Raw genomic sequence first — 27,259 nt, 5'->3', positions numbered from 1 at the left:
TCTTATTCCAGTCATTTTGGTGTTTACTTCCAAATTCTTAAGGTAATTTGGCTTTTACTCTTTCCCCTGGCTAAGAAGATTTCTCTCTCTGTTTTCACCCTAGCGAGATTTCCTCTGCTGGGTGTACAGGTTCAACAGTTTCTTTCTTTTTTTTTTTTTAAAGATTTTATTTTTTTCCTTATCTCCCCAAAGCCCCCCAGTACATAGTTGTATATTCTTCGTTGTGGGTCCTTCTAGTTGTGGCAGGTGGGACGCTGCCTCAGCATGGTTTGGTGAGCAGCGCCGTGTCCGCCCCCAGGATTCAAACCAACAAAACACTGGGCCGCCTGCAGCAGAGCGCGCGAACTTAACCACTCAGCCACGGGGCCAGCCCCAACAGTTTCTTTTTGAGGACCTTCAGTACCATTAGAAGAAGCTTATGTCACCTTACAATTAAAGGCCTTTCTTAGAATATTGTTTCCTTGATTTTATTTAATGTAGGAATACTTACTGAAAATATGGGCAAAAGCTGGTGGGAGAGAGAGAGAGAGTGAAAACTCTTCTGTTATATGTATTTTTCCCTTCCTAGTATTGTTGGTAGTTAGAATATTATTATCATCCCTTTCTTTTTTCTATGTGCACTATGGTTTACCTGTTTCTGGTGATTTCTTTTCCAGAGAAAAGCTAACTTTGGAAAAATTCAAATTGCATAGAACTTCAATTAAACATATGGTACAGCTTTTTACTTCCTGGAAACAAATAATAAAGGAAGCAGGAACAGTCTCTGCTCTCTAGGAGTTTTATCTATGGAAGCAGACACATAAATCATTGTATCATAAGAGAAAATATGATATTATCATAGTGATATAGGAAAAATAGAAATTAGTTATTATTTCAGGAATAATAGAAATATTCAATGACTGACCAAAAAACACCAAAACAAAACAGATAAACAAAAAACAACAAAACAAACCTCTCCCAAACCAGAAAAACAGTGTTGTTTAGCCTTAAAAGTTGAAAGCTTAAAAGAGATATGATCAAAGGCTAAATGATGAAAAAGCAAAAGAAGAGTTAAAATCATCTTGTTCTCCAAATCTTGATACATGGATCCAAGAACAATCCATGGCTATTATTTGAACCTTAAAAGAGACATGCATGAGTCCAAAAAGAAAACCCGCTTTAATTCTTTTGTGATGCCTATGAAACTTGTTATGCTATTGTATAGTAGAGTAGGAACACTTATAACTGGGACAAAAGACATTTGAATGAGCTAACTATTAATCGATTTTATTATTTAATTGATTAATTCTTTTTTGAGGAAGATTAGTTCTGAGCTAACATCTGCTACCAATCCTCCTCTTTTTGCTGAGGAAGACTGGCCCTGAGCTAACATCCTTGCCTATCTTCCTCTACTTTATATGTGGGACGCCTGCCACAGCATGGCTTGCCAAGCGGTGCTATGTCCGCACCCGGGATCTGAACCCGCGAACCCAGGCCACTGAAGTGGAATGTGGCAACTTCACTGCTGCACCACTGGGCTGGCCCTAGATTTTATTATTTATATAGAAAATTGGGATATTTGTGAGATTGTGAGTAATTTCTGAGATTTAAACCAATGCTTTTGGTGTGGGGGTTAAAAACGATCATCCTAGTATTCCAAAACATATATGTCCATTGGTGTCACTGCAAATACATAATCAGGTCTATTGTGATGCAAAGAAGGTTTACTCTCATTTTAAGATGGGAATTACACTCAGCTGAAAGGCTGTGTTTGCATTATATCAGAGATACAGTGAAAAACCTGAAATTAATTAGTACCACCATTCTTTTATTCCTTGCCATCTGTGGTCACCTTACAAAATACAAGCCCTTGGGGTCACCCATGCTCTCTAATACTCTTATTATTATACTACTTTGTTTTTTGTACCTCTAGACTTCCCCTCTGTTGTTCAGCTCCAAACCCTTCCCATCATTCCCCAGAGCCACAGCGCCTTGAAAACAAACTCAACCTCCTTAGAGAACACACTTCCCGGGGGGCCAGCCCAGTGGTGTATTGGTTAAGTTTGTACACTCTACTTTGGTGACCCAGAATTCGCAGGTTCAGATCCTGGGCGTGGACCAGCACACAGTTAATCAAGCCACGTTGTGGAGGTGTCCCACGTACAAAATAGAGGAAGATTGGCACAGACGTTAGCTCAGTGACAATCTTACTCAAGCAAAAAGAAAAAAGGAGCACGCTTCCCCACCCATCTTCATTAACTAAAAGATAGATCTCTGCTCATGTTCCCACCCTCTTGAGTACCATGGGTCTCAGTGGTGTTAGTGGGCATTAGTTACCTTGCCCTTTACTACTACATCCACAGAATGTATCTTCTCTGTCATGTGAAAATCTCCCCTTCTCTGAAGCTCATACCTTTTGGCTATTTCATCTCATATCCTGACTAACCACATCTCAGCAATTGTTGCAGATTAGAAAACTATAGAATTACTTGGCTTTAGTTTAAGGTTACTTTCAATATTGCCTAACACCAAACTGTCAAGCAAAGAGTACACAGGATACTTGCTAGTCTGAGGATAAAACTGAGTGGATGCAAATCCTCAGTGCCTCCCTTGTACTCTTGGTGGATGCCCAAAGTTCAATGGTTTGTGTAACAAGCAGACTGAATGAGCCACCAGATCCAGAGTAGCCCGAACTTCAGTCTCTCTGCTTCTTAATGTGAATGGCTGGGAGAATGGCTAAATCAGCACTCCAGTGTCCACCTTCTTATTCTATGAGGAAATTCATGATACGCCACAGTAATATACTTTCCTGTTTTATTTCTCACTCATCATGGTGCCAACCTATGCAGAACTCACCATGGGCTATCCAGTCCCTATTCATTGCTATAATGTATTAGCCTCATTATCCTTTCTTTATAATTTTTAATTATTATGAAATTGACTAGTAGACTTTTCCATTCAAGTTCAGCCATCAGGTGAATGACTTCTGTGTCTACATGGATCGCCCCATCCACCATCTAGTCTCAGAATTCTTTCACTTACTCAAATCTAGTAAACTTCACCCCATTCTTCCATGGCAGGCTCCTCGCATTGGGCAGTTGATGTGGTAAAGTGGAAAGAGTGTATGCTTCAGAGTTAAATAGGTCAGAGTTTACATCCCAGCTCTGCTTCTGACTAGCTGTGCAACATTGGGCAAGTCATGGAGCTTTACTCATTTTGATTTCTTCATGTATAAAAATAATCAATCAAATAGTTAAATGAGGTGACATATGTAAAATGCCAAGCACAATGCCTACAGATTCTGAAAAATATGTGTCAACCCCGCTTCATGTGGTTATATGTCAGATCTTATCCTTGCATAGACTTTTTGGTCTCTGAAATTTTAAACTACAATATCTCATTTTCTAATCATAGCTTCTTATCCTTTGAGTTTACCTGCTATATTTATTCTGCAAATTCATCCAAAGTTTTAATGTCTTGGTACTTTCAGTTTTTCCCAAGTCTGTTAATCTCCTCTCCTACTTACTTTTTTTCTCTATTGAGCATAGTTCTCACGAGTAAACACTCCCCTGGGTGTGCACTTCCCTCCACTCCTTTGCTCCATAGTAGTTCTGCACTACTGATTCCATGAAGCTTCAACTTTGAGTTGATCCATTTACCTTCCCTGTTTCTCTACCTGTGTTGCCACCTCTACAAATTAGTGTTCTATAGCCTTAACTAGAGCATATTGCCTGATATGTTTTATGTGTCCTTGATAAACTTATTTTTCCCTTCTTTGTAAACCTTCACTAGCCACTTCAATCTCTAACCCACACCCCTCCCATTTACACTGAGTTGATAATCTTGGCTAAAATATTAGAGGGAAATATTATCAATTATGAACTCTCTCAACTCCTTGTGCATCTACATACACATTTTATGCCCATGATTACCTCTTTCCCTTTCATCTTCCTGGAAACAGGGTCTCTTAGATGAGGTTGTGCATATTTCCAGTGAAGATCACTTTCTAGTCTCTTTTTGCATACCTACGTGCATATGACCAACTGATGTTGGTTTCTATTCCTTGATCTCACACATGTCTCAACATGCCCCAAACTAAGCACATTCTCTATGTTTTGTCATCTTAATCATAGTCTTATTCTTTTATTATCTCATTTAATGATTTTTTGATGTATTTAGCACTCAAGCTAGAAACCTAGGAGTCATATTAGATTCCTATCTTTTTCTCAGTTCCTGTTGGCCTGTCATATCTACTGTCTTAATTTCTTTCTAACCTTTTCTTGTCCTTCACACTTCTGCTGCCTTAAATCAAACCCTCATCACATCTTGCCCAGATTACTGTGAATAGAACCCTATTTTCCACCTCTAGTCTCGTTTTCTTCCAATCAGTGTTCTCCACGCTTTCCATAACATTGTTATTGAAATGGAAATATGAATAGAATACTCTCTACTTCAAACTTCTTTCTGTCTCCCCATTGCCTTGAAGATGAAGTTAAAATATTTCTCATGGTATAAGGCCCTTTGTAATCTGTCCTTGCCTATTTTCAACTGCATCTCATCTCACTCTTCCTCACTTAACCAGGGTTCCAGCCACAGGCTCATAGTTCTTGTGTATGTAATGCTGTTGCATGTCTCCATGAAAAACATGTTTTTCCCTCTGCCCAGGACACTCTGGGGTTATTTTTTAATCATGTTTGAGCAACTCCCATATGCCTAGCTCTATGTAATAGGTCCTCTGCTAGGTGCTGAACACAAAAATGAGTAAGGTTTTTTCCTGACCACTAAGAGGGATGGAGACACAGAATGATGAATTGTGATTTTACGTAGCGCCACTGGAGCAGGGACCATGCCGCCTTTGTTCACCAATGCCAGCCAACACCCAGCATAACGACAGCCATGCAGTATCTGATCAAACATTTAATATTTTTGAGTAATAACAAATAATCATAATAGCTATTACTTATATAGCAGTTTATTTCTTCTAGGTGTTGTTGCAATCACCAAAACAACCCTATGGGGTATATACTATTATCATTTCCATTTTACGAGTGAGGAACTGGAGGCATATAGAGGATGTTACTTAAAAAAATTGTGTCATATAAATACATGCTCAGAATATAATGAAGACATAGAAGAAGGGTATCTAACCTAACCCGCTTGGCTTAGAAAAGTCTTCCTAGAGCATTCCGGGCAAAGAAAAGAGCACAGCAAGCAGACATGGGACAGAACACATAGTGTGTTCTGAGTTTTGCAATAATGAGGGTAAAATGAGAAGGGAAGAAGAGTGACAAGTGATGCCAAAAAATATTACAATTATAAGCAGGAGAAGATAAAAATAAAGCCTAGTTTCTCTAATTTTTTGAATTAATTGCTCCAGACCCTGCATGCCCAAGTAATATGTTTGTCCTACTCTCGGTTCATTTCTCCACCCTCTTGAATGACCTACCTTTCTGTGTCTTGTCCAAAACACCCAGGAGTTCATGTGATTCAAGTAGAGGAAGAAATGGTGTCTGATGTCTCCATTGCTGCTGGTGCTTCTGTTTTTCTGTAGTGCTGGTATTGGAGATCATCAACCAGGTGCTTCTCTTCTGCCATTGGGACAGGTCCCAGGCCAGGACTCACTGATACTTCAAGCTCAGATTACAGGGTTATACACCTTTTTAGTTTCCATTTCTATGCTCAACATAATCAGTTTGCTAAAATGAATTAGTCTAGGAAAGCTTCCAGACAATGAGTCACACAATGTATTGAAACAAATCTCTTTAACAAATTCTTAGACTCTTATATTGAGTACATTTCTTCAGCGTTACCACTCTTATCTACCACATGTCCACTGTAAGAGGTTTGTTTATCTTTAAATCTTGGGAATTATGGTCTGGAGTCTCAGTCATTCATTCCTAGAGGGACTCCTTATATGAATTTACTCATTATCTTCCCATTGACCAACTTTGTTTATATAGTGTCAGCAACAGAAGACTTTTGAGTCAGCAAATGTTGTGGGCTACCCTTTTCTCACTTCCCTCATAGTGGGTGGCTGCCATAAGTAGGTCTAGAGCATGAAGGACCTCATAAGCCCAGCTAAGGAGCTTGCATCTCATCTGATAGAGGGAGAAGAGCACTGAGGGCTTAAGGCACAGTGATGTTCTGGTCAGGTTTTAGAAAGACGATGCTCTTGGTAGTGAGAGAAGGACTGTAGAGGAGCAACACTGAGGAAGGAACACCCATATGGAGGGTACTGCAGTCTTTTAGAGGAAAGGTGGTAGGTGTTTGAACAACAATAATGATGTTGGAAAAACTGGATGGATTTCAGAGACAGTTTCCTTCCTATGCATCTAATTCCTGTTAGCCCTTCAGGACTCCATTTGTACGCTGTGTCCTCCAGGAAGCCTTCCCTGCTAGGTCCTCCAGACTGAACCTAATGCCTCTTCCTGTTCTCAGAGCATATTGCTGAAAGTTCTATAAAGGTAGTGTGACATGGTCATATAATTCAGACCAGCTCAACTGTCTCTTCCACCAGATTACAGGCTGCTTGAAAGCTGGTCCTGCCTCTCTTCACCTTTGTATTCCTAGTGCTAAATGTGGCTCATGTGATGGTGGGTATGAAGTGGCTAGCTTGTAAAACCCCAAGGATATTTTAAAATGTGTTATTCAGGAAGGGTCATGCTACTACCGTTGAGGGGATTCTAACCAGAGGCATTTTTGCCTGCCCCTAAAGAAATCCCTTTCTTCCCCACACCTTTGGAGAGCACTAGAGAGAACGGAGTGTGGAAGACTTGGCTGCTTTGTTGCTGTGAGACGAGGAACATCTTGATGAGAGGGAATGCTGTAAGGCAGACAAGTAGACCAAAATCATTTACAGGTTAAAAAGAGAAACCACCATTTTATAAAACATTCTGGAATAAAACAAAACTTGTATAAAAGTGGTATTTAAATTCAAGGAGAATCAGCAGAACTCGGAGGTGCAGGAGGTTCAGACTTGAGTGGAGACCCTGGACCCAAAGACCCGACGACCACCGGTTTCAGAACCATGTGGCTCGCACATTAAAGGGCAGATTTCTGGAGTCTACATCGACCTGCTGTATCACAATCTCTGACATTTGGGTCCTAGAATTGGAATTTTAGGAAACATTTATAGTGGTTCTTATGCACAGTCATATTTAAAAGGCACTGCTATACCACTAGCCAAAAGGTGAAGACTTCTAATTAGCTCATTAGTAAGGAGCAGCTAGAAGAAGAAGATGCAACCAGAACCTCATCAAGCTGTCCTAATAGTTGTGTCTGTGTGTCTATGTGTATGTATTTGAAGTTAATGCCTAGCACACTCTTCATAGTTCAAATTTCAGAGCATGGCACAATTCTTTTCATAAATCTTTCCTATTTCATAAATCAGAAAGTTTCTGAGTGTGCTTATGATGGGATGGGTCCTGGCTGCTTCTCATAGTCAGTATTTATTTTTCTGAATGGGCAATACCAGGCAGAAGCCAGTGTTGCCTTAGCACAGTGACTGGCTATGGATAGTAATCAATGAATGCTTGCTAAATGTGTGCATGGGACAGGGTCTCAGCCAGAGGTTTTCTACTCATAACATTGAGAGATTCCATTTAGCACCTTCCTTTCTGTTGTGTTGCCATGAGGGTGGTAAGGAAGTAAAACAACATCTCAAAGCAGTGAAATTTAATATACAGAAAATTCCAAGTGCTCTTTTATTGAGAAATCATAGTTTTGAAGATTCTTCTCATCTTTATAGTACTAATGGCTCATGTCTCATTGTTGTGTACATTTCAAAGCTCCTGTATAAACAGGTAGAGAAATCCTGTTTGACTTTGCCTTTGATGTTTAATTGAAGGCTGTGTTTGATATAATCCATAACTATATTTTTTTGTGGTTAATAATCTACAGTGTCAGAGTTGTTGATCCTTTAAAAGTAAATGACTGGAGACAATTAAAAGCTAAATTAAAAAGTCACTTCTGGATTTGGGATACTTTTTAACTTAAATCAGAAGAAGAAGTGAATTTAGCAAGCAAAGTGGTGACATTTGAAATGAAATGGTTAATGTTCCAAGGCAATTGGGATGCCAAACACATATTGTTAGTTCTTATTTAATGGAAATGGTTCCATTTAAAAATCTGAATTTTTTTTATTTTGAAGTACTGTCCCAGGAGCAGTAAAGAAGCAAGTGCTGTGTAGAGATTAACATGAAATGTCACAGTCCTTTCCCTCATAGAGGTGACAGTCCAAAGAAGAGAGAGTGCCTTTTATCAAAGGGTTCCAAATGAGTGAGCAGTCTAATTTTCACAGTTCTTTTTTTCTCCCTTATATTTGCAGTCTTTTATAATTGATATGGTCAGATGTATTTTTAAATTAATGTACATTTTTAATTTACTCTTTTTTTATCAGCCCAGTTCCAACTTGTATTAATTTTTCAATTTTCTATGCTAGAAGGAAAAGGAAAAAGAATCCTTTTTGTTAGATGTAGTCACTTTACCAAGAAATGAGTAATTATATTCCTTTCCTTTATATTTTTCTTAATCTTAAATACTTGAGGCACTAAGCTTTTTTTTTTTTTTTCTCAAATAGGTGTTTACCTGTGGAAAAAAATACTTCGTGCTCAGGACACCTATTTATTTTTACAGTGGACATCTTCTGGGGGGAAGCATCGCATAGAGAATATTGATTTCTACCTGACTTAATAACCAAACATTTACCAAAGTAATACTGAAGAAGAAATTGGAAAAATTAAGCCTTTGATTATTTTAAAATATTGTCAAGGGGGTAAAACTGTTAAGGGAAAAGAGTCAAATGTTTCTGCCGAAGGCCACTGGAAAATGTAGCTCTGCACAGTGCAGTCTGCAAGTGACTGCGGGAGAGACCACTGCAGACGGGCTACTGGTTCTGTTCACCTGGGGAAGGAGATTTTACGGTAATTCTAAAAAAAAGGACCCGTATTTTGGAATTATTATTCCCAATTGAGAGATATAGTGATGAAGTGAATTACTTTTAAAGGTAAGAATAGAATGGGGATTTTTATGAAAGATTTGATTATAGGAATACTACACATACTTTCTGAATCATCTCTTTTTCTCATCCTACATAAATATTAAGCACTTATGAGTGCGATTTATACATTATGAAAGGATAATACTATGCAGATTTTAGAAGCTATTTCCCTTTTCTACCAGCTATTTGAGGATAATCCATATGGTGAGACATGTATTGACACCTAGAAGCAGGATATATATATCACAGACAGAAATAAACCTTATGAAGATAATTATACTGTGGGTGAATGGAGGCTGCTTAGGTGATTTTCCCTGGTGTGACTTTGTGGTATCAGATAGGGCCCACATTATTCGGGAATCTACATATAGAAAACGTGTAGGTTTGGAATGAGGTCAGAGTAGATGCTGGCAAACGACTTAGGAGGCTGCTGTGGTAGTCAAAGGGGGAGACGATGTTCACATGGACCTGGCTATTGTAAAATGATTGAAAAGCTGATTGAGTAGAGACATATTTAGGAGGTTTGTGTTAGTTAAGGTTCTCCAGAAAAACGGAATCAATAGGACGTATAGAGAGAGAGAGAGAGAAAGTTTTATTATAAGGAGTTGGATTACATGATTATGGAAGCTGGCAGGTCCCAAGATCTGCAGGGCAAGTTGACAAGCAGGAGGCCCAGGACAAGTGATGGTTTAGCTCTAGTGTGAGTCTGAAGTCCTGAGAATCAGGAGAGCCGATGATGTGGTATCAGTTTGAAGGCTGGCAGTGTTGAGAAAGAAATGATGTTTCAGTTAGAGTCCAAAGGCAGGACAAAAGCTGATTTCCCAGCACAAAGGCCATCAGGCAAGAAGAATTCGCCCTTATTTATAGGAGGGTCAGCCCTTTTGTCCTATTCAGGCCTTCAGCTGATTGGATAAGGCCTATCCATATCAGAGAGGGCAATCTGCTTTACTCAGTCTGCCAATAAATGTTAAGCTTGTCCAAAAATGGCCTCACAGAAACATGCAGAATAATGTTTGACCAAATATATGGGCACCCTGTGGCCCAATCAAGTTGACACACAAAATTAAACATCACAATGTTAAATCTGGATTTTAGAAGACTTGGAGATTAATTAGATGTATGGGATGAGGAAGAGGAGGTGTCAAAAATGACTCCCAAAATTTGAGTTGGAGCAACTGGTTGGTCTCATTGGCTAGGTTGAGGACATATATAGAAAAGCACGAGTAGCAGTAATGCGGGGTAATCAATGTAAATGACTCAACTCAAGCTCTTTGTGATGTACATAAATATATATGTGCATATATAGAATTGTAAACATTCTGATCACAGTCTCAAGTTCTTCCCTACTGACTTGTTAATAATAACTCTAGGTCAGAGGGTGAAGGAAATGTTTATCAATTGTTATGGATATAAGAAGGTGAGTGTGGGTGAGATGAGGTCCTGAGGAGACACTGACAAGAAACTGGACTGACCTTGGTATGGTTGCAACTGAACGGGATACTTGATGCTCCCCACGCAATGTTATGGTCTCAGGGTTATAACTCAGTTGGTGGAGAGTGATCTGAGGTGTGATTGTTTTGTTGAGTTGCAGAGGATCAGACCGCATCCCTGACTGTGGGAATGGTCTTTTCCTGGGAGAAATGGATATTCCCACTCTTAATCATCCTCGTCTGAAGTCAGCGCTGGAGAAGGTAATGAAGGCTGGGACAGGGATTGTAAATTCTGGATGATTATTCTCATTTTATAAAAGTGAATATGATTGATAAAGTACAATTTGTTCTCTCAAGTCAAACACAAGCTTTGGAACCCCTTGGATTATTTATGTACTGAATTATTATTGCTTTAATCAGCATTAAATATACATTATATAGTAAGTCAATAAGTATACCTAACGTATATTTATAAGGAGTTAAAGTCTAAACAGAAATATACAAAATACATCAAAATAGAAGCAAATAGTTATCCGTTAACTCATGAGATAGTAAAGAAATAAATAGAAATGAATGATTAGTTTTTCCTGGCTTGAATTGTCAGGCAGAAACTGTATGCTGTAGTTGTGTCAAGAGGACTGATGTAATCCAGTGGAGAATTCTACTAGAGTGGCTTTCACTTTCTAATAGAAGATAAAACAAAAACAGAGACAAAAACCCCCAAAACAATGCATGACTGGCTTCTCAATTTACTTGCTTGTCATTATCTGGCTTCTCAGAACAGCTGTCTAGCTAAACTATCCAGCAAGGCCCCTGGTGTTTTGTTGTTACCCATTTATTGACCAAAATGAATTCACCTCAAGGTACATGGATCTTGTTGGGAGGTTTGGTCTGCATTCAGTCTCTCAACTATACCTTGCAAGTACAATTTAGTTAGCAGTCATTAGTCTAGTAGCTAAGATATGTTAAATAAGTTGCTGGCATGAAGGTTTTCTTTGAAAAGGAAACTGAGCTATAGTTAGAATTCTTGTATTTTTACAAATGATTTTGTCGTTTTTTTTTGTCCAGTCCGTCTATCATCCTATTGTCATGTCAGAGATTTTTCACTTCATGAGGATTTAACTCCTCGTGAAAGGTGCATAATAAAATTAGTATTTCCACTTTTCTTTGTAACATCTTTCACTGTGAGAGACACTTTTGTTTTTGCTAGCAGTGAAAGGCATTGCTTGATGTTATTGATCTACAGGAAAGATCAGAGATTGGATTCCAAAATTAGCAGAAAAGGAAAAACCAAGTGTAGTTAAAATTACTCTTAAAAAAAGTATATTGGAGATTAACAAACTGTGTCTCAGTAAGTTCAGCATATCCAGTTTTCCTTCCAGCATTTCTTTGAGCATCAGAAGTAGTTGTCCTTCTTTCAAGGGTCTTTGTAAAAATACACATCTTTAAATCCCATAATCACCTTCAAAAAGGCTAGTTGCTCATGTGCTAGGGTGTATTTGGGACCTCTGAGCTCTTGAGGGCAGAATAGATTAGCATTTTCTGTTTCACACTCTATCCAGGCAGTGCAAATTGGCTGATAGAATCTTTGGCACTGTTACCTTTCTTTTTGGTTTATATAATTGAAGTTGTATAAGGTACATGTGTTTATGATTCAACTCCACTCTAGATGTTTTGGTTCTATTTGTTTAATCTTTCCCTATAATCTTTTGTAGGCAGAGATACTGAAATGGTCTGGAGAAAAGTTTTATAGTCAAGCAATGAAAGTTTAACATTTGTAGATGTAAGTTTGAGGAAAGATAGGTTTATTCCATGATGTACTGGCACTAAACACATTTGGAAAGAACATCAATTGATAATAACATTAAAAAAAAGAAGGCCCTTGGGGCTGGCCCCATGGCCGAGTGGTTGGGTTTGTGCGCTCCGCTGCAGGCGGCCCAGTGTTTTGTCGGTTCGAGTCCCGGGCGCAGACGTGGCACTGCTCATCGGGCCACGCTGAGGCGGCCTCCCACATGCCACAGCTAGAAGGACCCACAACTAAAATATACAACTATGTACCAGGGGGCTTTGGGGAGAAAAAGGAAAAAATAAAATCTTTGGAAAAAAAAAAAAGAAGGCCCAGAGATGTTGGGGAACAAAGTATTTTTCAGAGCTCATCCCTCACTAAATTATAATGTCTATTTTAGACAATGACAGTCACACTCAAGTCACTGAAATCAATATTTTAATTTTACTTATTGTCACTGGGAAAATGCTAGGTTCTTGAATTTTGTTAATGTCATAGGACATTCAACTGTGGTTATTATAGTTTCCTCAGATGTTATACAGGTGCCTAGTGAAAACTATATTAAATATTTGAAATTAGTAATATTTATTTCTATTCTACTTGGCAAAATAAACAGGTGAAAGCTACAATCAATGTTTTCTTTATAGCTCATAACTCACCTGGTTTCCCACGCGGCAGCGCAGCTGCAGAAGAGCGCCAGTCATTGATCACAGAGCCACCTGACTTAACTCGTAAACGATTTTGCCCCAGCCTCCTGTCCGAGAGGCCGGTTCAGACCTTGTTGATATAAAATTGTCACTGCCCCTTTAGCCACTAATGCCAACATTATTGGTGGTAATCTTTGGTTTGTATGTTAGTATGTGTCACAGTAAAAGCATTTTGTAAGCCTCTTGGAGAATGTTTGTCTGACTTTATGAAATTATGTGAAGAAAACACTCTGTATTTAACATGATTCATGCTTAGTCTGTCATAAGTAAGTTTGTATGGGTTAGACATGAATTGTCTTGATTTGGGAATGATGAATTTATGATAGCTTAATACACGGGTAAAAGTATGTAATACATTCTGTTATTTTGGAAGCCTTTACTGTAAAGCCTGGAACATTGAATGGATTAGTTTTCTGGATGCTACAATCTTTCTTTTGAAATAGTTCTAATTACAGGTTATGTACTCATAGAAAGAGACTGGAACTTGGTTATTCTCTATGTGAGAAATATAACCTAGAAATGGATTTTCACGTTATTTCTCCCATATGAGTTTATTTATTTATGTTTTTGATGATTGGGGATAAAGAGGGTTTACAAAGAATATTTCACGTTCACTTACAGACTACACATACAGAGAGAGAGAGAGAGACAGACGGACAGAGACAGAGAGAGACAGAAAAGACTGGCTCCCATTAATCATAAGGATAAGTAACAGCCACGAGCTGAGGTAGCACTTAATAGCTTTCTTAATTTGAAGCATTTTCTCAATTTTAGAATGGTAACTAATAACTCTACAGTTTATAATTTAAACCTTATTACCAGAAGGGTGAATATTTTATAGTATCATTCTTTACTTTTGGAGCAATGATTCTCAACCTTTAGCATTCATCAAAATCCCCTTTATGCAGAAATGCAGATTTTGGGGACCTGCTCTTAAGAGTTTCTGATGCACTACATCTGGGGTTGGGCCTGAGAATTGGACTTCTGATGAGTTCTCCGATGATGCTGGTCTGAAATCCACGCTTTGAAAATCCATGTTTTAGAGATATGGGGTCAATGTGTACTGTCTCAGTTTTAGAGATGTGATTCCAAATGATGGAAACACACACACACAACCAGACAGGTGTATACATATTTATATGCATGTGTATGTGTATAATTCACAGCAGAATTGATGCTAGATTCCAAGTGCTCTCTTCTTTTTTTTTTAAGATTGGCACCTGAGCAAACAACTGTTGCCAATCTTATTTTTTTATTTTCCCCTCTTTTTTTTCCCCCCAACCCCCCCCAGTACATAGTTGTATATTTTAGTTGTGGGTTCTTCTAGTTGAGGCATGTGGGACGTCGCCTCAACATGGCCTAATGAACGGTGCCATGTCCGCTCCCAGGATCCGAACTTGGGCCACCGAAGTGCGTGAACTTAACCACTCAGCCACGGGGCTGGCCCAAGTCCTCTCTTCTTGTCCTTAGGGCTATGTTTACTATTTGTAAAATAGCATATTATAATATTCTCTAAAGCATTAACTGGAATACTAGAGGAAAAAGAAGAAATCAGCCTAAATGAGTTGAATTATCAGATTAATTGGAGATTACAAAGCACATAATTTTTGGTTTCCTTCCCTGCCTTCAAAGAACTTTTTGCAGTAAGTAGCTCATCCTGTGAAAATTTACTTTGTCTTTTATAGTTGAACGTTTTGGAATGCTCCAAGGTTGTTACTTAGAGGTAGATTTTTGCTGTGTAAGGTTGTTGATTTAGAGGTGGAGATGGGTTAAGGAAAAGTTGTTCAGGGGGCCGGCCCCGTGGCTGAGTGGTTAAATTCGGGGTTTCCTTGGTTCGCAGCCTGGGCGCAGACATGGCACCACTCGTCAGGCCACATTGAGGCCGTGTCCCACATGTCACTACTAGAAGGACGCACAACTAAAATATACAACTATGTACTGGGGAATTTAGGGAGAAAAAGCAGAAAAAAAATATTGGCAACCGTTGTTAGCTCAGGTGCCAATCTTTAAAAAAAAAAAAGTTGTTCAGATGTCTGGTAACATTTTATTGTTGTTAATGATTTTTGATAAAAAGCTTTTTGTTATCATAAAAACTAAAATTAAAATTAAATAATAGTTTTGATTAACTGAAGCTGTTACTGTAACTGCGTTATGCTGCAGTGGTAAACTGACTCTCCACGTAGAACAGAACCTATTGAGTTGGCACGAATTAACTGTGAGTTTATTGGAGTAATTTTTTTCTATGACTAGCGCCTATCAAATAGTAGGTAATAAATATTTGTGAAAAAAATTAAATGCAGAGCCCTGGCGCCTGCAGCTATGTCTTCTCAGGCTTATTAAGGGGAGCTGGGGAAGGAGAGTGAGATTTTGCCTAGTTAATTTCAGCCTCTTTGCTTGGTTCATCAGAATGCGTGGTGCTCGTCCACCGATTTGCAGGAGTGCTTCTGCATCACACAAGGGCTGTGCATCCTCTCATACTCTAAGAGCTGAGCCTTTCCAAATTGTATTTAATGGTCTGGATGTTGGGTTGAAATTAGACCAGAATACATTAAGGCCTACCACTGCTGATACTGTAGCATCTCTATTTTTTTAATCTCCTTTAGAATAGCAACAAACAATCAACTTATCTTCATAGAAGTGCTTACTTTTTATTAATGTAGCTTTTTTGAAAGAGCTGTACAATTCTGACACATTAGGTTGGAATATTGCTGGTGATATATCCAGTCTATGGCCTCGTCAGACCGATGCTCCTGGAACTCACAGTGCCTTTTCTTATTGTAGAAAAATTTACCTCTTTCAGCCAAGGGAGTATTAAAATCCTAAGTAGGAAAGAATCTGTTCTGCCCTCTATTTGCTTCACAAAGACGGCCTTTAGAAGTAACACTTTTTTACTGTGAAAACATAGAACCTAGACAGTCAAATTATATTAAAATGCTCCTTTATTCTGATATGCATTTAACACTTTACTAGTTATGAGCAACATATATTCATCCTCAGTAAAGACAAAAGATTGCATTAAAAAAATAAAGCAAATGGACTTTGCAAAATAACGCACACCTCCTCCCTTCTCCATGCACATAGTAATCAGTTTTATAAATTAACAGCTAATGAGACTTTTATTGTTTTGGCTTTATTCAGCATGCATTCGGTGTGCTTCATTTCATTTTTACTAACATCATTTCTTCTATGTCTTTCATAACTTACTTTTAATTTTATCCCATTGAAAATTTTATTATCTTAAATCCTTTCTTGCACAAGATAGGGTAAAAATAAATAAAAATTTTAAAAGACTTTCTTTATCCAAATACTATATACTTTCCAAGAAGAGTATTTACTTATACCTAACAAATAGCTTACTGAAATTAAGTTTTCACATATAGACTCTGCTTGAATATCTTTTCCCTAGGAAAGGATGCTATCTAGAGTCCTTATTTGGTCTCTTAATTGATGGCCTAGAACCCACTTGAACCTCCCTTCGCCATGTCTCTAGAAAGAAAATTGCCAACAGGTTGGCCAAATCTGTCCCTCAGCTATATTTGATTTGCCCTGAACAGTGTTGGGTCACAGGATATTACATAAAAAACTGAATTCATTTCTAACATTTTAGAATTGGAAATTTCCACAAAAATTCAGACTTTGATTTCTCTAGAAATACTGGAAGATACAGACCTATTTCCCTGTTTGGCAACAATCCTCTGGAGCTTGGTGGTAGTTGCCCCTTTTAAATGAGACAAGGGCTGTCCCATTCACCTCTGTCCCCACTCCTCCCTATTATGCAGACACTGAGGCTGATGATCAATTGACATTAGCTCTTGCCTTGTTTTTTTCATGCCCAGCACCTGCCTGACCCTCTGGGCACTTGAGATTGTGACTGCTTAGATCTTTCTGCTTCACTGGAACTTACTTGCACTGTGGCCAGCACCACTGAGCACTGATGGGGGTTATTATAAACTACTTTATGACATGCTTTCTGTTCCAAATGTGATACTTTCAACTAAAACAGTTTGTATTCAGGCAATATCTTAGAGGAATGAACCAAATGGTTGGGATTTCAGGTTCTGTGGTCTGTAGAGGAGATACTTTGGGGCTAACAATCTCTTCAGATATCATTGCCTCAGCCATGACCTGGGTAATCCACTGTCATTGTCTACAATTTGACTCCTTTGAGTCCCTATCAAGTTGTCTCTATTTCCGATTCACTCTGGTGTCAATCAGTGAGTGCATGCTCAGAGCGTCTGTCCTTTCCACCCACTCCTTACAAAGCTGGGAATTATAACAGTGCCTATGCTAAGGTACTGTTGACAAGACCAAAATTTTATTGGTTAGTCAAAAAAAAAAAATCTGCAATATGGTAGGTGGTTTTAAATGGAGCTTTATGGCAGAATGGACCAATTGGGAGAGTTCTGATATGAACTACCATTAGTCTAAGAGATTGAGAACAGAGGAAGATTTAAGGCATTCATGGAAATGCTTGTGTGTGAGTTTTGGAACCTTGCTCAGGGATCATTGTTGATGAGTTGGTAAAATTGAAAGAGATACAATGACGATAGAGACTTTGAGAGAAATTCTTTCTGAAGTATTTAAAGCCCCAGTGCCTCTTTGAAATCTAGCAACTAGTGACTACCAGCAATAATCGTGCTTCGTTTTTACCTCAGGGGTACAATACTGTGACTCAACGACCCCAACATCAGTTCTTTCTCCATATAGTTGAATAACAACTAAAATGTAGTCTCTGTGTTTAGGAAGACTTATGATATGCATTATATAACAAGGATAACTTCTCTTTGTACAGTAAAGGAATCTCATCAGCCTGTATGTTCCCAATGTATTCATCAAAAGAATGGGCAATAAACAAGATGTATGCAGGAGCCGGAATCTTTTTGTTCTCTTCTGTAGCACTCATTGTCATGCAGGAGGGTGCCATGAAATATTATGTCTTCTATTTTCTGGATAATGTTCAGTTTTCTTGACTGCTCCATTTGGGCATCGGAAATTTCTTTTGGTTTCACAGGGTTTTCAAATTCCACATAACTTCCTCTGAAGTGCCAGGGCATTTTAAGATCCAGAAGCCATGGTACAGAAGAAGAGTATTAACACTCATTCAGGCTACTCTTCTTCCCCTTAACTTGCTGTTTGACCTTGAAGAGTCTATGTGTATATTAAAATCAATATGTACACCTTGCTTCACCAGAGTGAGCTTGTAAAGTCTAATACCATGTGGTGTGGATAAGGTGGTTGCTTCCCACTGTAATATAGGGTGATAAGAATGTTTGGTTAACCTAACTTGAATCGTTAACTTGATTTAGGATAGAACTATAATACACGATGGATTATGAAAGTAAAGAAAGTTATTTCTTGGCAATTGGCTGACATTTAAAAGGTGGAATTGAGTGAAAGCCCATTAAATTGTTTTAATCACTATGAATTCAATTTTGAAGAAAATTTTTGAACAAAAAAGCAGACCTGCCTTCCCTGTGTAAATCAATATAAGTCTCTGGAACTGTCTCATATGCTCTTTCATAGTTTTAGGTGTGATTCAGAGTTTTTGGTTTTACCATGACAAATTTCTTCATCTAGAGCAAAGATGTGAAATACTATTATTTTTATAAACACTATTTGGTTGTTTAAAAATGCCCTAATTAGCACTGGGGACATCGTTACTTTCTGCCTACCTAGGAAACCTAATTGGGGAAATACTTTTAGTATTTTATAATCAAGGCACATTCTAAAATGTTCTTTAAAAATAATACAATCTACTACATACCTTAAAGTATGAGTTTACTCCCCTAGAGATGGAAGTAAATTTGCTGATGCTTAAAAATACCAGCATGAGGACTATTTACACTTGACCACCTGGTAATGAATTCTCATTCACTACTTGTTTTCTCTTGCTAAAATTATGCTTAAATCACACTGCAGAATAACTCACAGCTACTGAAAGATCTAGAAGGAAATATTAACAGAAATGTCGCACCTTTTATATGTGAATTATTCTCCAAATTGTGGATTTTATTTTTCAGATAGACAGCTCTAATCCTTCTAGTAAATCTCATTATTAAATATGTTTGAGATTCTACAAAGACTCATAGTTTACCTAATTACCCCAAATTTACCTTTTACCGTGAGTCTTGGCCTTATTAATGAATTGGTTTTTTTAAATCTCTGGTGGTGTCAGAGGGTATAGAAAAAATTTATAGCTCAAGTAATATTTCAAGTCTAAGGTCCCATTTAGCATTGAGATTCTGAAAGTCTGTGAATTCTTATGGGACATGGATGTATTATTCTAGATGTTCACATCTGAAATTTCCAGGTGGGCATGTATAGAGAGTAGAGATGCTTGAGCAAATCTTAAAAAAGAAAGAATTTTCACTCTCAGTCCTTCACACATATCTCTTTACTGTCAATGGATTGACTGATGGATTATTTCGTAGTGCTGAGTTGGAGACAATTGATGTTTGCATTAGTATTTGGCTTCATTCTAGTTTTATTGGCCTACCAGCTTAGTCCCATACAGGCTAAATATTTTTTATTTTTCTCTGAAATTTGGAGGAGTATCTAAGTTAACTTTTCAAATGAGAGAATTAATATCATGGGTCAACATATTTGCCCCTGGTAGAAAAGACACATAGTAGCAGAAAATGGTTCCTTGGCTTTAAAAATATTATTATATATTCCTAGAGAAGCAGTTCTGATTCTTATAAATTTTAATATATTTTGAATTTATTATGAAATTACATATTTATATGTGACCTAGATTGATTAGGACTGAGAAATGCTTAGTTCATGAGGGGAGATCTGGCTTTCTAAGTTCTGTTAGGGTAGGTTCCATGTTTTATTAGTTCTTTTCATTCTTCTTATTACTGCTGTGCCTTAGATAAAATGTGCTCTCAGAAAATATCTTTGAATGAGTGAATTATAACTGAAACTATGCTACATTTAAGATTTACTGGTTTGCACAATAATTAACCTCAGGGCAGTGGGAGATATAAGATAATTCCTACTATTATTGAAGGTGTATTTTTTGTGAAAAGGAATTACAGTCATCCCTCAGTATGCACAGGGGATTGGTTCTAAGACCCCATCTCAGATACCAAAATCTGAAGTTGCTCAAGTTCCTTATAAAAACTGGTGTAGTATTTGCATATAACCTATGCACATCCTCTTGTATACTTTAAATCATCTACAGATTACTTACAATACCTAGTACAAGGTAAATACTATGTAAATAGTTGTTATACTGTATTGTTTAGGGAATAGTGACAAGAAAAAAAGTCTCTATGTGTTCAATACAGACACAACCATAGTAGGTCTTTCCATCCGTGGTTGGTTGAATCTGTGGATGTGCAATCCATGGTTAAGAAGGGTCGACTTGGGGCCGGCCCTGTGGCTGAGTAGTTGAGTTCATGAGCTCCACTCCCGAGACCCAGGGTTTTGCCAGCTCGAGTCCTGGGCGTGGATATGACACCACTCATCAAACCATACTGAGGCAGCGACCCACATGCCACAACTAGAAGGACCCACAACTAAAAAAAATATACAGCTATGTACTGGGAGGCTCTGGGGAGAAAAAGGAAAAATAAAACCTTAAAAAAAAAAGAAGTGTCGACTGTACTTCTAGTTTTTCTAAAGCCTTGAGATCTTCAATCTGGGAAGATTAATGCATAAGAGTTAGTCAGTGAAATGCTTTAGAACAGAGCAAAGCAGAGGTAAAAAGTGGGTGCTCTTGTCAACTTCATTCCCACCTGAGACACTTGTGGGAATTCCAGTGAATGGATGTTAGAGAGGAGTGAATAAAGGGAAACTAGGAAATTACCAGATAAGACACCAGGTATTCCTAGGGTGTTGTTTGGGGAACCACACCTTTGCCAACAATGTCATTCAATAGAACAAAGCTCTGAGGTGTAAAAGTTTTCAGCAATATTTACTGATTTAGATAACTATTCTTTTGCATTATTCTTTATTCCAGCCTTTTTTGACCAGTTTGTTTTCATTGTTTACTGGACAGGTGTCTTCTTAGAACTGCCCACTCTTGCCTGAAAGGCAGTAACTATTTCAGTAGCTATTAGTATATTAAGAAAACTTGGGTAATTCCACTCACTTCACATTAATTTGCTCTTGTTGATTATTTGCTGTAATATGTTAAATAATTGCTCTTGAATGCGTCAAGAAAAGCAGTCATTCACCCGTTTTGATTGCTATACATATCTTTGAAGTCATCCAAATGTGCTTCCATATTATCCACAATTCTTCTAAGTCATTAATAAATATATTGAACACCTGTGCTAGCACTGATCCCTGAGGCACCTCATTATGAACCTCATTGCACAGCTTATGATATTTCATTTAACCTTGATTTTACTACCAAACTTTTTCAAACCAAGACATTTTCAAATTAATGGTAAAACTTTACCTTTTATTCTGTGGTTGCCATGGCTCCATAATTGAATTTGCACATTTAAAAAAGTTTTGAATGAAATCTCACTAGACATTCATTTTTCTTAAAAGCTCTAACAAGAGAATAGTTATACTTTTTGTCTCCCAGTTGTTTTCACGTTCATTCTACCTGCCTACTTACTCTTCTTTTCATTGTTTGGTTTCATCAACTATTTTCAAAATGTTAGTGTGTGGAAACAATAAGGCTATAACTCTATAATCACGGTATTATGGTTTTGGATACAGTTCTGTCTTTTGTGATTACCAACTCCTCACTGCTATTTTATTGCTAACTGGTACCTCCATCAAATTGAAGCCAAGAAAGAAAAAAGGAGATGGAATTCATTTTAGCTGACATGGCTGTTCATCAGTGAAGCCATTACAAGTGAAGAATGAGGTTTCCACCTTCTGGTTTAAATCAAGCTTACGGAATATAGTTTTATCTAATGTTGGAGCTAGAAGGGACTCTGAAGATCACGTGGTTAAATTTCTCTAATTTTTCAGATAGATGAGCAGAACCCCCAAAAGTGAATTGACCTTGATGAAGGTCGCACTGATCAGAGCCAGAGTTCTGCTTTCCATTCTGCTATTCGTTCCACTGCAGCCTGGCTTAGGTTTTTGTCATCATTGTTTCCCACTATGGGTAATTAAATTTTTCCGTCTCATTTATTCTGGATTTTGACATGAGTTCCTTTTTAAGCCTTTTTTAGATCGTCATCTATATCTAATTTATATTTCTTTTAATCTCTAACAGTGCCTTGCGTACAGCAAATTCTGAATAAATATGATAAATATGTATTGAATGATGAATAAATCTAGACACATTGTGTATCTAGCAGACTTAAAAATATATATGTACACGTACACACAAATAGATGCACAGACATACGACATGAAGGCTGCTTACAGCAGTTTTAGTCTTTATTTTATTCATCTCATGGATTTATATCAGTCATGAAAACAAGATCATAAAACATATTATATATGTTGATTTCCAAAACTGACTTCCAAATGGTTAGGCTTGTGGATACTCAGATTTCTTTGAACTGTTGTGCTAAACAATACTGAGTTTTTCTCTGATATTGACGGCTTGTTTTCTTTTTATAAACTTTAATATCACTTGCTCTAAGAATCTCAAGTCCAACCAAATTCTCTCATAGATATTTGAGCTATTTTGGAGAGCAGAGAAAGGCCCTTCTGCAAAAACTCAGGGAAGGGAAGCCAGGGTTGTTATTGCTGTTCATCCCCAGTGTGCCTGCCTCTCAAGGGAGGCATTACCAGAAAAGCTTTGTGTTTATCTACTTTACTATTATTATTTGTGTGTGTGCATGTGAGGAAGCTTAGCCCTGACCCAACATCTGTGCCAGTCTTCCTCTATTTTTTGTATGTGGGATGCCTCCACAGCATGGCTGATGAGTGGAGTAGTTCTGTGCCTGGGATCCAAACCCATGAACCAGGGCTACCAAAGTGGAGCACGTGGAACTTTAACCACTTGGCTATGGGCCGGCCCTGTCTTTACCTACCTTAACTATTTATTTTAATTTATTTTCAATAGTAACAATTCAAAAACTTTGAAATGCTCTACAGTGCTATTGGAAGGTCACCACTCCAATCAAATGGTCAATATTCTATCATGTGGATAAGTCACTCTTTGGAAGAATTATAAGCACCTTCAAGGTGCATTATGTATTTCAGGTTCATGATTCATCTGCTTTGGAGAAAAGTATTATTTTCTGGCGCATGTTCAAACGCTGTAATTTAAGACATATATAGTAAATTATTATACCACTGCAGCAAACGAAATTAATACAGCTCCAGGAGTTATACCTAGGGAATAGTTAACTCATCTAGTTGAATCTGGTTCATTATTCCTTAACACACTATGAAAAAATTTTAAGGAGAAAGGCATAACTATTTAATTTTTTTGTCAAATACCTATGAAGCATATGAATACTGAGCAGGAATATAAGTTAAAAAATAATGTAAAGGAGCAAGAAAAAAGGATTAAAGTGCTAGATTTCTAAATAGATGTTTATTTGAATATTTTGACCTAGGAGGTATCTCACGGAATGTTATTACAAAACAACTAAGGAAGCAGCTCTGTCTTAAAAAAGAGTCCTTTTCTGCTTCTAGGATTTGAAGATCCACTTTTGCTTCTCCCTCACCTCCTTAACTTAGTTTCCTATCATAGAATCCTTTAGAAGTGTTGGCGTAAATCATTACTGAAAACAGTGATGTCTACAGCAGCCTTCTTGAATCTCTCTCTCACTTATTTTCCCCATGGCCATTTTCATGATCACCCGGGTGATCAGAATCGTCTCATTTGCACCCTTGTCAGATTAATTGCTTTCAGGAGGCCTTTGGGGATGCATAGATAGCTTGTGTTGCCACAATCTTGACCAGAGACGGACTCTATAGGGTATATGGACCAATATGGCTGCCAGAGATATGGCCCAGGCTTTTTGTGAGAGAACTTTGAAGGTTCTGAACTGATACATACAGGATCCTGCAGAACTAGTTATTACAGGCTTCTTAGATACCTAATCTCATTTCTGGGATATCCACACTTAAATTTTCCCAGATTCTGATCTCTCCTTGGGATCTCCTTGATCAGGGTTGACTCAAAGCTGCATTATACCCCACAGGACTCAGCTTCAGACCCAAACCAAGGTCTGAGATTTTTGAAAAGCGGGTAATTGAAGTACATACTTCAGGGCTGATTCTTAGCGGAAAAAAGCCAAGAAAAAGCAGAGAAGGTGGTATCCCTCTCCAGGAGAGGTCCCCCACCCCACCACACTCACAAAGCACACACACACACAAATGTACACACACACGTGTGTGCTCACACCACTGAGAACCATCACTGTGATGAGTTACTGATAGTGTGTTACATCTTCAAGTACTTAGGATTAGAAAAAAACTGAGAACCACTGATCCAAATGTTTTACCCAACTTTACGTATGTGCTGATAGTAATGTAGCTCCAACTGCATGCACATTTATAGTATAACAAGACTTGATGGCATCAGGAAAAACAAGAAAATTAAAAAAATCTATGGGACTCCAGAATAGATATATTTTGTATAAACTAGTCTTAATAATTCACTTAAATAAGATTTTTACTTGTATTTTTATACTGCACAGTTCATAAATTCATTTTACTTTATTATGAAGAAGACATCTCTGGTTTTTTTAAAAGTTATAGTCTTTAAACAGAATTGAAATGTAATTCAGAACCTTGTCTAAGTGTAATTTAAAACTATGAATGTAGAGTTCTTAAATTCCAAAATTTTAATTTATTAAATGTATTGGTTATAGATACATAGTTAGTACATTGATACCCACTTATTCTCGCTTTAATTTTCAAAGAAAGTTTGTGAAATAGGGCTTATACAATAATTGGGAGCAATGCAATATTTTGATATACATTTTCTTGATTTTATTCTTCTTGCATGTGATCTCTTTTCTCTAACTTTAAGGAGTAATGAGGCACTAGGATATTCAGCTAAAGATGGGATTTGCATGCCAAGTGAAAATTTTTATATTTTAAATTTGTCTTTATTGCATGCTTCATAAATCTGTCAGTTGGACTAAAGTCTACCCATATAAATAAATGCTACATGTGAGTGAGTTCATATATTATTATAGATGAAATGTTTTATTTTTGATTTACATGAAATTTTTATAACTGTGACTAAAGTTAATTATGATTAAATTTTGGATAATATATGAAAAATACATTCATTTTAAATTTCAGTTTTGAGGATTTTTTTCATATTTATTTCAGAGTTTATTAATACGGTTCCTAAAATGTACATTTAAAGTTTTGGAATTTAACTCACATATTAACCTTTTTTCTCTGCTAAGAATCAGCCCTGAAGTATGTACTTCAATTACCCTCTTTTCAAAAATCTCAGACCTTGGTTTGAGTCTGAAGCTGAGTCCTGTGTGGTATAATGCAGCTTTGAGTCAACCCTGATCAAGGAGATCCCAAGGAGAGATCAGAATCTGGGAAAATTTAAGTGTGGATATCCCAGAAATGAGATTAGATATCTAAGAAGCCTGTAATAACGGGTCTTGGAGGATCCTGTGTCAGTTCAGAACCTTCAAAGTTCTCTCACAAAAAGCCTGGGCCATATCTCTGGGAATGATTTTGGTCCGTACATACAATAGATTCCAGCTCTGGTCCAACATTTGACTGACTTCAAGATTGTGGCAACACTACCTATCTATGCATCACCCAAAGGCCTCCTGAAAGCAATTAATCTGACAAGGGTGCAAATGAGATGATTCTGATCACCGAGGTGATCAAGAAAACGGCCATGGGGGAAATTAGGGAAGAGAGAGACAGATTCAAGAAGGATGCTCTAGATGTCACTGTTTTCAGAATTTAAGTGGAAGCAGACACTTTAAATAGCATTTTTATTTTTTTGAAGGTATCTTTATGTGAATAAACTTGGATGTACTTAAAAAGATATTTCCTCTTTTCAGTATAGGGCTGGGATTGGAGACATAGTTGGGCAACTCAGAAAGAGGGGTCCAGGCTATCAAGGAAAGTGTAGGATTGAATGTTTGGAATATAGTTATCACGGTTTGTGATCCACAAACTATTATTAGGTTAACTGTAAGTGTTAATAAAACAAGGTAAAATTTAATACTAGAAAGAAGTTAAGAGCCACTTAATAGCAAACTTTTGGCTTACATCAGGAAAATACTTTTTTAAAAAAAAATTTGTAGAGAACTTCATTTTTAACCCAAGTTAGCTCTTCTAAAAATGCACTTTGTTGGTCTCTTTAATTCAGCACCTGAGAATATGTTTCTACTAGTGGAAAGTGTCTTGAAATGTATGTCCTACTTTGCTTAGTGATCTTTATATCTGAAGGATAGTATAGGAGAAGAGTGTGCTGTGTGAGCATGCATGTATATATGTGTGTGTTGGTAAGGTGTTTTTTTACAACTCATAAGTAAGATGCAAATTAAGAAATTGAAAACCTAAAGATGACTCAGTGATAGGATAGGGGAAACTGGGCATGATGCTAGAAAGAAAAAAATGCAGCTTTTCAAAGTTCAAATTTTACCACCAATACAGTAAGATTCAAAAATGCTTTTAGAATACCAACTCTACTTTATTTTCTAATCTATACATTTGCTTCTCCCAAAATAATTTGAAACTCCTTATAAGAAAAGACATATGAAATGAAATGAACAAAATAGGGTTACAAATTGGAAATAAACAATATAAAAAAGGAGAAAACCAGGACACTCAATAGGAAGGTTAACCTGGTTGCCGTGCTATCAAGTGTAACCAAGCTCTGCGTTCCTAAACTGAGATGTAATGAAGATAAGATGTGTTACAGGGCTCGGCGTTTACTGGGGACAGAATGCAACCTATTCCCAGGAGGAATTTTTCCTGGACATAGCCCTGAAATACACTTCTCATGTGTTGTTTTAAAAGTTATGTTCCATGCTGTGATGGACGCTTTCCTCAACAATAGTTCCAATTAAATGTAGAAGCATATCCTCAAAGGTCTTATATGGACCTGTAGTACATGTTGAGGGCAGAGTACGGTGTACATGTAGCGTGTTAGGCAGCACAATAGAAAAACTGTTGAATGTCTAGAAAATATAAAATTGATTTCAGGGTTGGAGATGAAAAGTTCAAGGGAAATGTTCCTCTCTGCTCTAAAAAAATTGAAAAATAGGATGAAGTAAGTCATCTTGCCTTGATTCTTAAGACTAAGAATTTTTCTTTGAAGTACAAATCAGCTTCTATTATCTTTCTTTACCTACTCTGTTTCCCTCTAACTCAGAAAGAAAATAAGGTAAACTTGACCAAGAAAGTGCCAACAAGATTCACTCTATAGTGATTATAAAAATATATTCTGCATCTACTTAAAATTTAGATTTCAGCCTCCCGTTGCGTAAAT

At 37.4% G+C, this 27,259-nt stretch overlaps 1 protein-coding gene across 31 annotated transcripts in view; it reads left to right on the top strand.

Annotated features, from left to right (window-relative positions):
* CTNNA3 (catenin alpha 3) overlaps positions 1–27,259 on the top strand; it is a 1,517,748-nt gene that overhangs the window by 455,594 nt on the left and 1,034,895 nt on the right. Inside the window, exon 8 of one of the 31 annotated variants that reach the window (XM_070563789.1) lies at positions 8,558–8,727. The exons of the other annotated variants lie outside the window; for them this stretch is intronic. Within the exon in view, the coding sequence (XP_070419890.1) occupies positions 8,558–8,644 (87 nt within the window). The 3' untranslated portion in view covers positions 8,645–8,727. Of the gene's footprint in view, positions 1–8,557; positions 8,728–27,259 lie in introns of those variants that run through there. 31 annotated transcript variants of the gene reach the window in all.

This window comes from Equus przewalskii, chromosome 1 (genome assembly GCF_037783145.1).
Source record: "Equus przewalskii isolate Varuska chromosome 1, EquPr2, whole genome shotgun sequence".
NCBI classification, from domain to species: Eukaryota; Metazoa; Chordata; class Mammalia; order Perissodactyla; family Equidae; genus Equus; species Equus przewalskii.
This window is presented reverse-complemented; position numbering and strand designations above follow the sequence as displayed.